This window comes from Macaca nemestrina, chromosome 1 (genome assembly GCF_043159975.1).
Source record: "Macaca nemestrina isolate mMacNem1 chromosome 1, mMacNem.hap1, whole genome shotgun sequence".
Lineage (NCBI taxonomy): Eukaryota > Metazoa > Chordata > Mammalia > Primates > Cercopithecidae > Macaca > Macaca nemestrina.
Window position 1 is genome coordinate 140,791,323 of NC_092125.1, and position 13,979 is coordinate 140,805,301.

General features: G+C 36.1%; 1 protein-coding gene across 9 annotated transcripts in view; it reads left to right on the plus strand.

The window, feature by feature from the left end:
• The window catches only part of LOC105485393 (ecotropic viral integration site 5), a 288,203-nt gene that overhangs the window by 248,401 nt on the left and 25,823 nt on the right, over positions 1-13,979 (plus strand). Inside the window, exon 20 of one of the 9 annotated variants that reach the window (XM_011747712.3) lies at positions 12,020-12,032. The exons of the other annotated variants lie outside the window; for them this stretch is intronic. Within the exon in view, the coding sequence (XP_011746014.1) occupies positions 12,020-12,032 (13 nt within the window). The remainder of the gene's footprint in view (positions 1-12,019; positions 12,033-13,979) is intronic. 9 annotated transcript variants of the gene reach the window in all.

Consider the following 13,979-nt stretch of genomic DNA (forward strand, 5'->3'; position numbering starts at 1 on the left):
AGCAAAGATTATCTTATTCAGCCTTATATTTCTTAGGGTCTTTTGAAAGTCCTGGCATGGTAGTCTGAACTCATGAATTCAGTCAGTTCTCTTGGTGTTCATATTGTCCCAAATTTGGCCAATGGGAACTCTTTGAAGCTGGCTCCAATGTCTTTTTTTTTTTCTACAGCCCCATTAGTCCTTGAACACATCTGTGTTTCCTGGCACTAGATGGCAAGTTTTTAAATAGTATTTTACATTACATTACATGAGTAGAGCTAGATTTCAAATGTAGCTGAAAAACTGAAAAACTGTTAATTAATACTTACCAGTAAATTTCTGAAGAGATGGTCCCAACAATTACTCTTGGACAATTAGAATGGAAATATAAGTCATGAGAAACCACTTCAAGGGAAACTGGAAGTCAAGGGTCTATGAAAAATAAAGGCAGATGGTGATAAGCATTTTTTGAAGGAAATGGAACTGTCAACCTGTAGTGACAGGTTTTATAGTTTTTTACAGCAATTCTTAAGCAGATTTAATTCAGTAAGGGTGAAAGAGACTTCTCTTTCTTTTAGCAATCCCAGGAAGAGACCATACTAGTAACATACTCTTAGATCCCAGACATGAGGAAATGAAATATAAACATCTAAAACCATTTTAATTATATGTAAACTTTTAGCATGACTGTAGTGTTAAGCATATTTATCATTTGAGTGATACTAATAGGATGTGCTCAAATGTGTCATTCAACTTGATATGGGATGCTAAAATGAGCTACAGTTTTAAAATCTTGTGAACTTACTCTAGTTTCAGGGCTTGAGTGTTCATTTTAAAATGTTTTTCCATTCATTCAAAAGCTGACTTGGACTCGGGAAGGGGAACATCACACACCGGGGCCTATCATGGGGAGGGGGGAGGGGGGAGGGATTGCATTGGGAGTTATACCTGATGTAAATGACGAGTTGAGGGGTGCTGACGAGTTGATGGGTGCAGCACACCAACATGGCACAAGTAAACATATGTAACAAACCTGCACGTTATGCACATGTACCCTAGAACTTAAAGTATAATAATAAATAAATTTTTTTTTAAAAAGCTGATTATTCCTACTTTTCATCTAACTCCCACTTTTTTCTTCCATTATCATATCAGTACTTCTAAGCACATCCATAAAACGGAGAAGGGGGAGGATTAGAAATTCATGCAGTTGCCGAGCGCAGTGGCTCACACCTGTAATCCCAGCACTTAGGGAGGCTAAGGCGGGTGGATCACTCAGGAGTTCAAGATCAGCCTGACCAACATGAAGAAACCCTATCTCTACAAAAATTAGCTCTGTGTGGTGGTGTGCACCTGTAGTCCCAGCTACTTGGGAGGCTGAAGTGGGAGGATCCCTTGACCCAGGAGGTCAAGGTTGCAGTGAGCCAAGATCATTCCACTGAACTCCATCCTGGGTAGCAGAATGAGACCAAGTCTCAAAAAAAAAAAAAAAAAAAAAAGAAAAGAAAAAAATTCATGCAGTTTATCTGGTTCTTAATCTTAATTCTGGATTTTGTTTATTATTTTATTTTATTTTATTTTATTTTTTTGAGATGGAGTCTTGCTCTGTCGTCCAGGCTGGAGTGCAGTGGTATGATCTTGGTTCACTGCAACCTCCGCCTCCCGGGGTTCAAGCAATTCTCCTGCCTCAGCCTCCTGAGTAGCTGGGATTACATGCGTGCACCACCATGCCCAGCTAATTTTTGTGTTTTTAGTAGAGATGGGTTTTCGCCATGTTGGCCAGGCTGGTCTTGAACTCCTGACCTCATGATCCGCCCTCCTCGGTCTCCCAAAGTGCTGGAATTACAGGTGTGAGCCACTGTGCCCAGGCTATTTTTTTTTTTTCATTTGATAAGTTTAGATTTCTTTCCAGATTTTGTGTGTCTTTGTTCTCCATCATACTACAGGTGATTGAGAAACTGTCATCTTTATAACAGTGGACTTCAGTCAGGAGACCTGGATTGTAGTTCTGTCTGCCACTGATTAGCTGGGTGACCTTAGGATGCCAGTTCACTTCATGTATCTATTTAATCAGTGAATATTTGAACATCTTTTAAATCACAGGCATGCCTTAAGCCATGCCTCAGTTTCTTGATTGCAAAGCAGTTATACTAAATGGTACCTAAAGCCACTTCCATCCCAGTGCTGTGCTAGGTGTGTAAAAGTCATAGTTCCAGTTGTTGAGTTTAGACTGATAAGGAGAAGCAGTTCGTGTGGGCAGTACTGTAGTAGAACCACGTGGCACCATGGCCTAGAAACATGTCAGAAAATCTATGATCATGGGGCTGCCTAAATTGTGTATTAGAGAAGAAGTAGAAGATTGGTAGGAAAAGGAGAATAGAGGATATTTCAAGCAGAGAGGCGTATATGCAGAGGCTTGGAGGCAAGTAAAGAATTCATAAAGGAGACCAAGAAGGATTAGTATGAAAAGTAGGAGGAAAATCAGTAGAGAGGGGCATTCCTGAAGCCAAAGTGAGAGACTTACATTGCTCAGTTTGTTTTTAGAGTGTGGTACTGAAAATAACATTCATAGAGATTGATCTAATGGCTGAAAGTAAAGCTTTTTTAATCAAACAAGAGGAAATCTATAAAATATAGTTATTTTCTTGATTGTGTTTTTTAAAATCATTTGGAATTGCGTTACTTCTGGAGTCTTGGTCTATATGAGGTGTGTTTCAGAGCCAATCTGAATACTGTTATCCACTAAGCTACCCAATACATCACGCTTGTTTTTTAATTCTCTATATTCTTAAATGTAAAAGTCTTATTTCTTTGACTATAGCATGATTTTGAAATATAGAAATTCATTTTAAAAGCCTTTTTTTTTTTTTACATCAAGTAATTTGACTTTGATATACTAGTTTTTAAAAGAAACGGGCCAGGCACAATGGCCTGTAATCTCAGCACTTTGGGAGCCCAAGGCAGGAGGATCACTTGAGGCCAGAAGTTCAAGACCAGCATGGGCAACAAAGCAAGACCCTGTCTCTTTTTTAAAAAATTAATTAATAATGTTATTTTTAAAAATAAATAATAACATAGTATTGATGGTTTTTCAAATTGAAAATGTGCTGCACTTATTTACTAAGTGTCAATTAAAGAGGAATTGATAAAAGATGAATAGATAGCTCTCTCAGATTTACAAAAACTAAAATTTTAAATTGTGGTTGAGAGTCTGTAGTGCAGTAAATCATGTGCTTCTTATGAACCATATCTCACAGATGCAGGTGGACACAAGATAGTCAGATTTTCACTCCCCACAACTGGACAGCTAGAAATGTCATGCCAATAGTACATGTCAAAGACTTAGCGCTACTTTGCTGCCTGTCTGATTTAAGTTATTGTGGTCAGTCTGAGGAACCTGTGATATGATAAGATAGCATTCATGAGGTCATGTGGTTTGCAAGTGCCCGATCTTGACTAAGCAGCCTATGAGCACCTCAGGAGGAGGAAGAGAGGGATAGTAACTTTATTTGCAAGCTTATTTTGGGTTCAGTGGCAGAATAGTGTGGGTATGTGGCTATATGTGTATATTACATATTTTTAAAATTATTTTTCCATCAGGCGTTATAATTTCTGAAAAAAGTGAATACTACAAATGCATTCATCGCCTTCTACTTATTAATATTTGTCTAAACCATTAAACTTTTTTTTTATTATACTTTAAGTTCTAGGGTACATGTGCACAACGTGCAGGTTGTTACATATGTATACATGTGCCATGTTGGTGTGCTGCACCCATTAACTCATCATTTACATTAGGTATATCTCCTAATGCTTTTTATTGCAAATATTTTCCTACAACTTCATTTTAAATTTTAAATGAAGTTGTAGGAGGTAACCACATGTCTTTTCTGTTAAGGAAAAAACTGGATATAGGAGATTTATATTGTTGATGAATATTTTTAAAATATATTAAAAATTATTTCTATATTTTCTAATTAGAAAATTACTTATTTTCAATCTGGTATCCTCTCCATTAGAAACATACAAAATGGCTGTCTGATTTTATCTATATAACAACTTTACTGAGACATTATTTATATATGATACAGTTTACCATTCAGTGGTTTTTAGTATATTCACAGTTATGCAGCTATCATCACAATCAATTCTAGAACATTTTTATCTCTCCAAAAAGAAATCCTGTGCTCATTTAGCTAGTCACTCCCTATTTCTCCCCAAGCCTTATTCCCCCAACCTAGGCAACCACTAATCTACTTTCTGTCTCTACAGATTTCCCAGTTCTGGACATTTAATAAAAATGGAATCATAAAACCTGTGGTTTTCTGTGACTGGCTTTTTTCACTTAGTATAATGTTTTCAAGGCTCATTCATGTTGTAGCTTGTGTCAGTGCTTTATTTATTTTTGTCACCTAATAATGTTCTATCATATGGATAGACAGGCATACCTGGCTTTATTGTGCTTTGCTTTATTATGCCTCAATAAATAGTTGTTATATCCTACTGTGTTTTTACAAATTGAAGGTTTGTCGCAATCCTGCATTGAGCAAGTCTTTCAATGCCGTTTTTCCAACAGCGTGTGCTCACTTCATATCTCTGTGTCACATTTTGGTAATTCTCACAATTTTTTAAACTTTTTCACTATTATACCTTCTGGTGATCTGTGATCAGTGATCTTTGATGTTGCTATTGTAATTGTTTTTGGGTGCCACAAATTGCACTCATACAATCAAAAGCCAGAAATAATTAAGCTGTGAGGCAGGCATGTTGAAAGCTGAGATAGCCTGAAAGCTAGGTCTGTTGCACCAAACAGTTAGCCAAGTTGTGATTGCAAAGGAAGAGTTCATGAAGGAAATTAAAGTTACTACTCCAGTGAACACACAAATGATAAGAAAGCAAAGCAGCCTCATTGCTGACGTGGAGAAAGTTTGAGTGATCTGGATAGAAGATCAAGCCAGCCACAACATTCTCTTAAGCCAAAGCCTAATCCGGTGCAAGGCCATAACTCTCTTCAATTCTGTGAAGGCTGAGAGAAGTGAGGAAGCTGCAGAAGTAACATGGGAAGCTAACAGAGGTTGATTCATAAGGTTTAAGGAAAGAAGCCATCTCCGTCACATAAAAGTGCAAGGTGAAGTAGCACTTCACATGAAGTGCAGTGTAGAAACTGCAGCAAGTTATCCAGAAGATCTAGCTAAGATTGTTGATGAAGGAGGCCACCCCAAACGACAGATTTTCAGTGTAGATGAAACAGTCTTACATTGGAGGAAGATGCCATCTATGGCTTTCCTAGCAACAGAGAAGTCAGTGTCTGGCTTCAAAGCTTCAAATGGCTCTCTCATTAGGGCCTAATGCAGCTGTTGACTTTAAGTTGAAGCCAAGTGCACATTTACCATTCTGAAAATCCTAGGGTTCTTAAGAATTATGCTAAATCTACTTTGCCTGTGCTCTGTAAATGAAAAAACAAAGCCTCGATGACTGCACATCTGATTATAGCATGGTAAACTGAATATTTTAAGCCCACTGTTGAAACCTACTGCTTAGAGAAAATGATTTCCTTCCAAAATATTACTGCTCACAAACAATGCAACTAGTCACCCAAGAGCTCTGATGGAGATGTACAAGGTGATTAATGTTGTTTTCATGCCTGCTAACAAAACATCATTCATTGTGCAGCCTGTGGATCAAGGAGTAATTTCAACTTTCAAGTCTTGTTATTTAAGGCATCATTTCATAAGGCTCCATCACATAAAAGTACTAGGTGAAGCAGTAAGTGCTGATGCAGAAGCAACAGGTTATCCAGAAGACATATAGTGCCATATATAGTGATTCTTAATGGATTTGGGCAAAGTAAATTGAAATCCTCTACAAAGAGTTCACCATTCAAGATGCCGTTAAGAATATTTGTAATTCATGGGAGGAGGTCAAAATATCAACATTAACAGGAATTTGGAAGAAGTTGATTCCAGCCCTTTGAGGGATTGAAGACTTTAGTGGAGGAAGTCACTGCAGATGTAGTGGAAAGAGCAAGAAAACTAGAATTAGTAATGTAGTAGAGCCTGAAGATGTGCCTGAATTGCTGCAATCTCATGATCATACTTGAATGGATGAGGAGTTGCTTCTTAGGGATGAGCAAAAAAAAAAAGTGGTTTCTTGAGCTAGAATCTTCTCCTGGTAAAGATACTGTGAACATTGTTGAGATGGCAACAAAGGATTTAGAATATTCCATAAACTTAGCTGATAAAGCAGTGGCAGGATTTGAGAGCGTTTACTCCAATTTTGAAAGAAGTTCTACTGTGAGTAAAATGCTACCAAACAGCATCTAATGCTACAGAGAAATACTTCGTGCAAGACCGAGTGAGGAAGTGCAGCAAACTTTATTGTTGTCTTCAAGAAATTGCCACAGCCACCCCAACCTTCAGTAACTGGCCAGCCTGCTGCCACCAGCATCAAGGCAAGACCCTCCACCAGCAAAAAGATTATTACTTGCTGACCGCTCAGGTGATCATTAGCATTTTTTAGGAATAAACTATTTTTAATTAAAGTATATACGTTGTTTTTAAACATACACTATTGCACACTTAACAGACTACAGTATAATGTAAAGATAACTTTTATATACACTGGGAAACAAAATTCATGTGACTCGCTTTATTTTGATACTCGTATTTATCCATTCATCAGTTGATAGATATTTGCTTTATTCCCACTTTGTGGCTATCATGAATAATACTGTTTTGAGCATTAATTTACAAGTTTCCATATAAACATATGTTTTCATTGGTCTGAGTATATGCTTAGTAATGGAATTGCTGGGTCATATGGTAACTGTATGTTTAACTATTTGAGGAACTGCCCTACTGTTTTCCAAAGTAGCTGTACCATTTTACATTCCCACCAGCTGTGTGTGAGTGTTCTGATTTATCCACATTCTTACTATCTTTATTATTTATCTTTTTAATGAAGTAGCATCTCATTATGGTTTCGATGTACATTCCTCTGGTGGCTAATGATATTGACCATGTTTTCATATGCCTGTTGGCCATTTATAGCTTCTTCAGAGAAATGTCTTATTTAGATCCTTCGCCTGTTTTTAAATTGGATTTTCTTTTTATAATTGAGTTGCAAGAGTTCTTTACACATTCTGAATGTGTGTTCCTTATCAAATACATGATTTCTGATTTTTAAATATTTTTTTCACTATATTTTTAAAACTGAAACAACTTCTATATGACTAGAATGATTTTCAGGCTTTCTTCTATGGAATGCTAAAAGTGAGAGTGGTTGACTTTATAGATTAAGCTTCTGCTTTTTTGTTTGTTTGTTTGTGTTTTTTGAGACAGAGTCTTGCTCTGTCACTTAGGCTGGAGTGCAGTGGCATGATCTCAGCTCATTGCAACCTCCACCTCCCAGGGCCAAGCAATTCTGCCTCAGCCTCCCAAGTAGCTGGGATTACAGGTGCCTGCCACCACACCCAGCTAATTTTTGTATTTTTAGTAAAGATGGGGTTTCACCATGTTGGCCAGGCTGGTCTCGAACTCATGACCTTAGGTGATCCTCCTGCCTCGGCCTCCCAAAGTGCTGGGATTACAGGCATGAGCCACTGTGCCTGGCCAAGCTTCTGTTTTTATAGGAAAGGGAAATGAGACTTACGGAAAAATTCATTGTCTTAGATATGACACTAAAGGCACAAGCAACAGAGAAGAAAATAGATAAGCTGAACATCATCAAAATTTAAAACTTTCATGCTTCAAAGATCACCATCAAAAAAGTGAAAAGACAACCTAGAGAATGGGAGAAAAAAATCATTTCCCTGATAAGGGACCTGTATCTAGAATATATAAAGAACTCTTACAATTCAATTATAAAAAGATAAATAACCCAGTTATAAAATGGATAAAGGATCTGAATAGACTGTTTTCCAAAAATGATATACCAGATGGCCAGTGGACATAAGAAAATATGCCCAACAACATCGGTGATCAAGGGAATGCAAACCAAAATGACAATGAGATTCCACTTCACACTTACTAGGATGTCTGTAATAAAACAGATAATAAAAATGTTGCAAGGATGTAGAAAAATTGGAACCCTCATACACAGCTGATAGGAATGTAAAATGGTACAGCCGCTTTGAAAACAGTATAGCAGGTCCTTAAATGGTTAAACATAGAGTTGCTATATGACCTAGCAGTTCCACTCCTGGGTATATACCCAAGTAACATGAAAACATGTCTACACTAAAACATCTGCATAAATATTCATAGCAGCATTATTAATAATATTTAGAGAGTAGAAACAATTCAGATGTCAATCATCTGATGACTGGATAAATAAAATGTGGTATATCCATATGATCAATTATTAGGCAATAAAAGGAATCAAGTGCCACAACATGGATGATAAATTTTCAAAATCCATTCACAGAAGGCCACATATTGTATTTCATTTATATGTCCAGAACAGATAAATTTATAGAGAAAGAAAGTAGATCAGTGGTTCCTTGGGGTTGGAGGGGAAGAGAGGGTTTTCAGGGGATGACAGCTAAGAAGTGTGTGGTTTATTTATGGCATGATGAAAATATTCTAGGATTGGTTTTGGTGATAGTTGCACAACTCTATGCATATACTAAAAGCCATCAAATTGTACACTCTAAATGGGTAAATTGTATGGAATGCAAATTATATCTCAAAGTCATTTTAAAAATCATAGTATTTCTCTTCTGGACAATTTCCTAACCTGGGGCCCATGGATGGGGTCTATTAAAGTATTTACAAATATTTTATGTATAAACATAGGCCAATCTTTGGGAGAATGGGTTCAAGATTTTCATCAGATTTCTTGAGTGATTTGACACCTAAAAAAGTTTTCCTCCATCTCTCAATTATCTTGTGGGAGATATTAGGGGAATTAAGTAAGTTAATGCTGGAAAAGCACTTAAAATGGAGCCTGGGACATAGTAAGGGCTAAATAAGTGTCCTTATTGTTCCAGCTATACCACAAGACACTTATACATTATATAGTCACAGTGTGATATTATAAATGATTAGATAAAATCTAATGGCACTATTCCACTGCTTCAGTGACTCACCCATAACCTTCATGATAAAGTTCTAATTATTTAACATGGCATAAGATTCTTCATAGTTTAGCCCCAGCTTTCTTTCAGGTTTCATCTCTCACCTCTTATTTTGAGACCTATATCCAGCCACACCAAACCACTTGCAGTTTCCTAACACATAATACATTCTCTGGCCTTAGGCTTTTCCCCATGCCACATGCCACCTGTGCCTGATTTCTCTTCCCTCCACCTCTGCTCATCCTTACAGACCCAACTCAAACATCATCATCTTACTCCTTCCCTAAGAATTCTCCCTTCTAGCCAGTGTATTGCTTCTCCTGTGGGTTTACTTAACAGTGTGCCACCTTGGAATTGGCTGTTTGGTTTTTTTGTCTTGCCCTTCAGATTTTTAACTGAGGGCAGGAGCCCTGTCATTTGTCTTTGCCTTTCCAGCATCACAACACTTGTCACCTAAGCACTCAGTGCATATTTGGTTAATTGATTGATAGACTAAAAAAAACACATGATTTAGCTTTAGAGAACAATAATTTTCTCTTAACAGAATTCAATCCAAATAGAAAAGAAGTACTTCATTTTCATGAGGGTGTTTTGCTAAAGGTTTGAATTTTTAAATGCTTCATTTTGCTAAAGGTTAAATCAAATGAAATCTACATGGTACTTTGATGTAGCTTTAAAAGTTCAAAGTGAAACAAGTGTGAAGTGATTTATTTCCTGTAATTGGTCATAAATTTACATAGAGCCTCACATATTCCTAGCCTCATCACCGTTGACCTTAGAGTACCTTCTAAATAATGTTAATGGTTTCAGTTTTATCAAGATGTGTCAGCTGCCAGGAAGAAGACATTCAGTGGCAGTTTCATTTTGTTTGCCCACAATACTGAATACATCTAAGTATGCACTGTAGAAAGATTAAGAATTCTCTGTAAATGACTCCCCCTCTCTTCTTCTCAGGTAAAAATTGTGCACTTGTAAGTTTCTTCAATTCCAAACTTTCCTTTTCTTTCAACTTTTTTTACTTATTAATGTGGGTGCATGTTTTTTCCTTCTGAAAACGTCAGCTTTAGCTATTGCATTATATACATTTTTACGTGAAATCTACAATTTTTTCATTCTAAATGTTTTATATTTTTATGATTTACTTAAAACCAAAAACATTTTCAGCGTTATGTACCTAGTATTATTTCAATAAAATTCTTGAATTTTTTTTAAGTTTTTTTTTTTTTTTAAGTACTATAGATTGGAATTTTGGCTCTTGTCTATGTAATAAAGTAATAAAGAAATCATGACCTCCAGTCGATCACTTTTACTGATTTCCTGTTCTGAATCTCTGGAAATCATTTTGTTTGTGTGGTTATTGGTAGTTTAATCTTTGTCATGTTTACAATTCAGTGTTTAAAGAAGTTGATAATTGAGAATAAATTTTGCATATCATCTCCTGTTAAATTTATTTTAGATTTTGAAAACTGAGAAAACTATTAAAGGTATTCTATAAGGAATCCAACAAAATTACTGACCAAACTCTGAGGATGGAAAAAAAAGTAAAGCCTCTAGAACTTACAAATACAAACTATGTGATTATTAGATCTTTCCATGAAAAGTAAAATGCATTGTTATTTAAAATTTTATATATTGTATATCACTTACAGAAATGCTATGTTTAGCTCAAAAAGGTATAGCTCTTTGTTTTACAAAGATTGATTATACCAACTCAAATGTACAAATAGGAGCTTTTATAATCTGATATGACTCAGTCTTGGAAACTTACTGCAACTGTTTTGCAGTTCACTTGGTATCACATGATTCACTTCAATGGTTTAAACCCTGTCTAGTAGTGATCAAAGTTCATTTGGTTAGGGGTTTTTTTGGTGTGTGGATGACTTTTTTCCACTTTGTTGTGGATTGATTGTCTTTCAAAATACCCAATGCAGCCCTTCCTCTTATTCTTTTGAATCTCAGAAAGTGGTAGTTGTCTGCACAGTGCAACCTCCAATCACACACAGGGGAAAATTTTTTTAAGTTGAAATAATATGCATGAAAGCACTTTTAACTGTAAAGCATTATATATTTATAAGATTGTATTATTAACTCCATTACCCCAGATGTTAAAATTGAAGAAGGATAACTTGTTATGTCTCTTTAAAATCAAGTGTAAAAGAAAACCGTAACTTTTTCGAGTTACCAGTGTCCTATGATGTGCTAAAAGAAAGCAGACACATAGCACATTGTCTTCTCTAGCCACGCAGACACTTGCCCAGGCGATCATATTTTCTCAGCACAGATTTCTGTATCACTTTTAAAGAACCTACATTTAAAGACTACAAAACTCTAAAACCATGACACTTCTCTGTTTCACAAAAGAAATTTCTGTCTTAATATTTAGTGGTTTAGCCAATAAAGAAGACTAATGAAAAATTTAGAAATATTTATGTATCCTTAATGATTATGAAGTCCTTTGGGGCTTCAGAATATTCATCTTCACAAGTTATCCCTGCTGTAGAATTTCAATGATAAGTTGCATGGAATAGCTGTAATCTTTTTTAAATAGTGTTTTTTTAGTGTTTGAATTTTTACTATCATACAATAAGAAACTCTGCTATTTCCTGTCAAAACCTTTCATCAGACTATGAACATGACAGTTTCCTGTTTTCTTATTAACTATACTGCATTTTTATACTTTATTCTTTGTAAATTGTATAATAACTTATTGCTTTCCTTTTATCATTACTAAACGTTTTGGGGGGTCCAGCATTATTTAATACACACAGAGAAATTCTAAAATCCAATCTCTTTATTGATAATGCAAAGTTAAGATTTCGTTAAAGTAGATTTAGAGGTTATAAAAAAAGATTTTGTTAACTATTAAACTTGTGCTGAGTGTGTCAGAGTCTTAAGTATTTTTTAAATAAATTTTACATGTTTTTACTTTTTATACTTTGTCTCTTAATGCATAACATGATGAAGCAGTCCACATCAGGTAAGAACGAATATGTTATTTGGGTCTTGTATTATTAGTACTCCCATCTGTTTGCTTATTAATGTTCTCCTTCAGCATTTAAAAGGATGGGATAAATAAATAGTACCTAGAGCTTTTTCTTCTTCTTCTTTTTTTTTTTTTTTTAATTATACTCTAAGTTCTGGGATACATGTGCAGAACATGCAGGTTTGTTACATAGGTATACACGTGCCATGGTGGTTTGCTGCACCCATCGACCCATCATCTACATTAGGTATTTCTCCTAATGCTATCCCTCCCATAGCCCCCCACCCCACAACAGGCCCCGGTGTGTGATGTTCCCCTCCCTGTGTCCATGTGTTCTCATCGTTCAACTCCCACTTATGAGTGAGAACATGCAATGTTTGGTTTTCTGTTCTTCTGTTAGTTTGCTGAGAATGACGGTTTCCAACTCCATCCATGTCCCTGCAAAGGACATGAACTCATCCTTTTTTATGGCTGCATAGTATTGCATGGTGTATACGTGCCACATTTTCTTCATCCAGTCTGTCATTGATGGGCATTTGGATTGGTTCCAAGTCTTTGCTATTGTGAACTGTGCTGCAATAAACATATGTGTGCATGTGTCTTTATAGTAGAATGATTTATAATCCTTTGGGTATATACCCAGTAATGAGATTGCTGGGTCAAATGGTATTTCTAGTTCTAGATCCTTAAGGAATCACCACACTGTCTTCCACAATGGTTGAACTAATTTACACTCCCACCAACAGTGTAAAAGTGTTCCTTTTTCTTCACATCCTCTCCAGCATCTGCTGTTTCCTGACTTTTTAATGTTCACCATTCTAACTGGTGTGAGATGGTATCTCATTGTGGTTTTGATTTGCATTTCTCTAATGACCAGTGATGATCAGCTTTTTGTCATATGTTTGTTGGGTACATAAATGTCTTCTTTTGAGAAGTGTCTGTTCATATCCTTTGCCCACTTTTTGATGGGGTTGCTTGTTTTTTCCTTGTAAATTTGTTTAAGTTCTTTGTAGATTCTGGATATTAGCCCTTTGTCAGATGCAAATATAGATTGCAAAAAATTTTCCCCCATTCTGTAGGTTGCCTGTTCACCCTGATGATAGTTTCTTTTGCTGTGCAGAAGCTCTTTAGTTTAATTAGATCCCATTTGTCAATTTTGGCTTTTGTTGCCATTGCTTTTGGTGTTTTAGTCATGAAGTCCTTGCCCATGCTTATGTCCTGAATGGTATCGCCTAGGTTTTCTTCTAGGATTTTTATGGTTTCAGGTCTTACCTTTAAGTCTTTAATCCATCTTGAGTTAATTTGTATATAAAGTGTAAGGAAGAGATCCAGTTTCAGCTTTCTGGATATGGCTAGCCAGTTTTCCCAACACCATTTATTAAATAGGGAATCCTTTCCCCATTTCTTGTTTCTTTCAGGTTTGTCAAAGATCAGATGGTTGTACATGTGTGGTGCTATTGCTGAGGCCTCTGTTCTGTTCCATTGGTCTATATCTCTGTTTTGGTACCAGTACCATGCTGTTTTGGTTACTGTAGCCTTGTAGTATAGTTTGAAGTCAGGTAGCCATGATACCTTCAGCTTTGTTCTTTTTGCTTAGGATTGTCTTGGCCATACGGGCTCTTTTTTGGTTCCATATGAAATTTAAAGTAGTTTTTTTCCAATTCTGTGAAGAAAGTCAATGGTAGCTTGATGGGGATAGCATTGAATCTAGAAATTACTTTGGGCAGTATGACCATTGTCAGAATATTGATTCTTCCTATCCATGAACATGGAATGTTTTTCCATTTGTTTGTGTCTTCTCTTATTTCCTTGATCAGTGGTTTGTAGTTCTCCTTGAAGAGGTCCTTCACATCCCTTGTAAGTTGTATTGCTAGGTATTTTATTCTCTTACTAGCAGTTATGAATTGGAGTTCATTCATGATTTGCCTCTCTGTTGGTCTG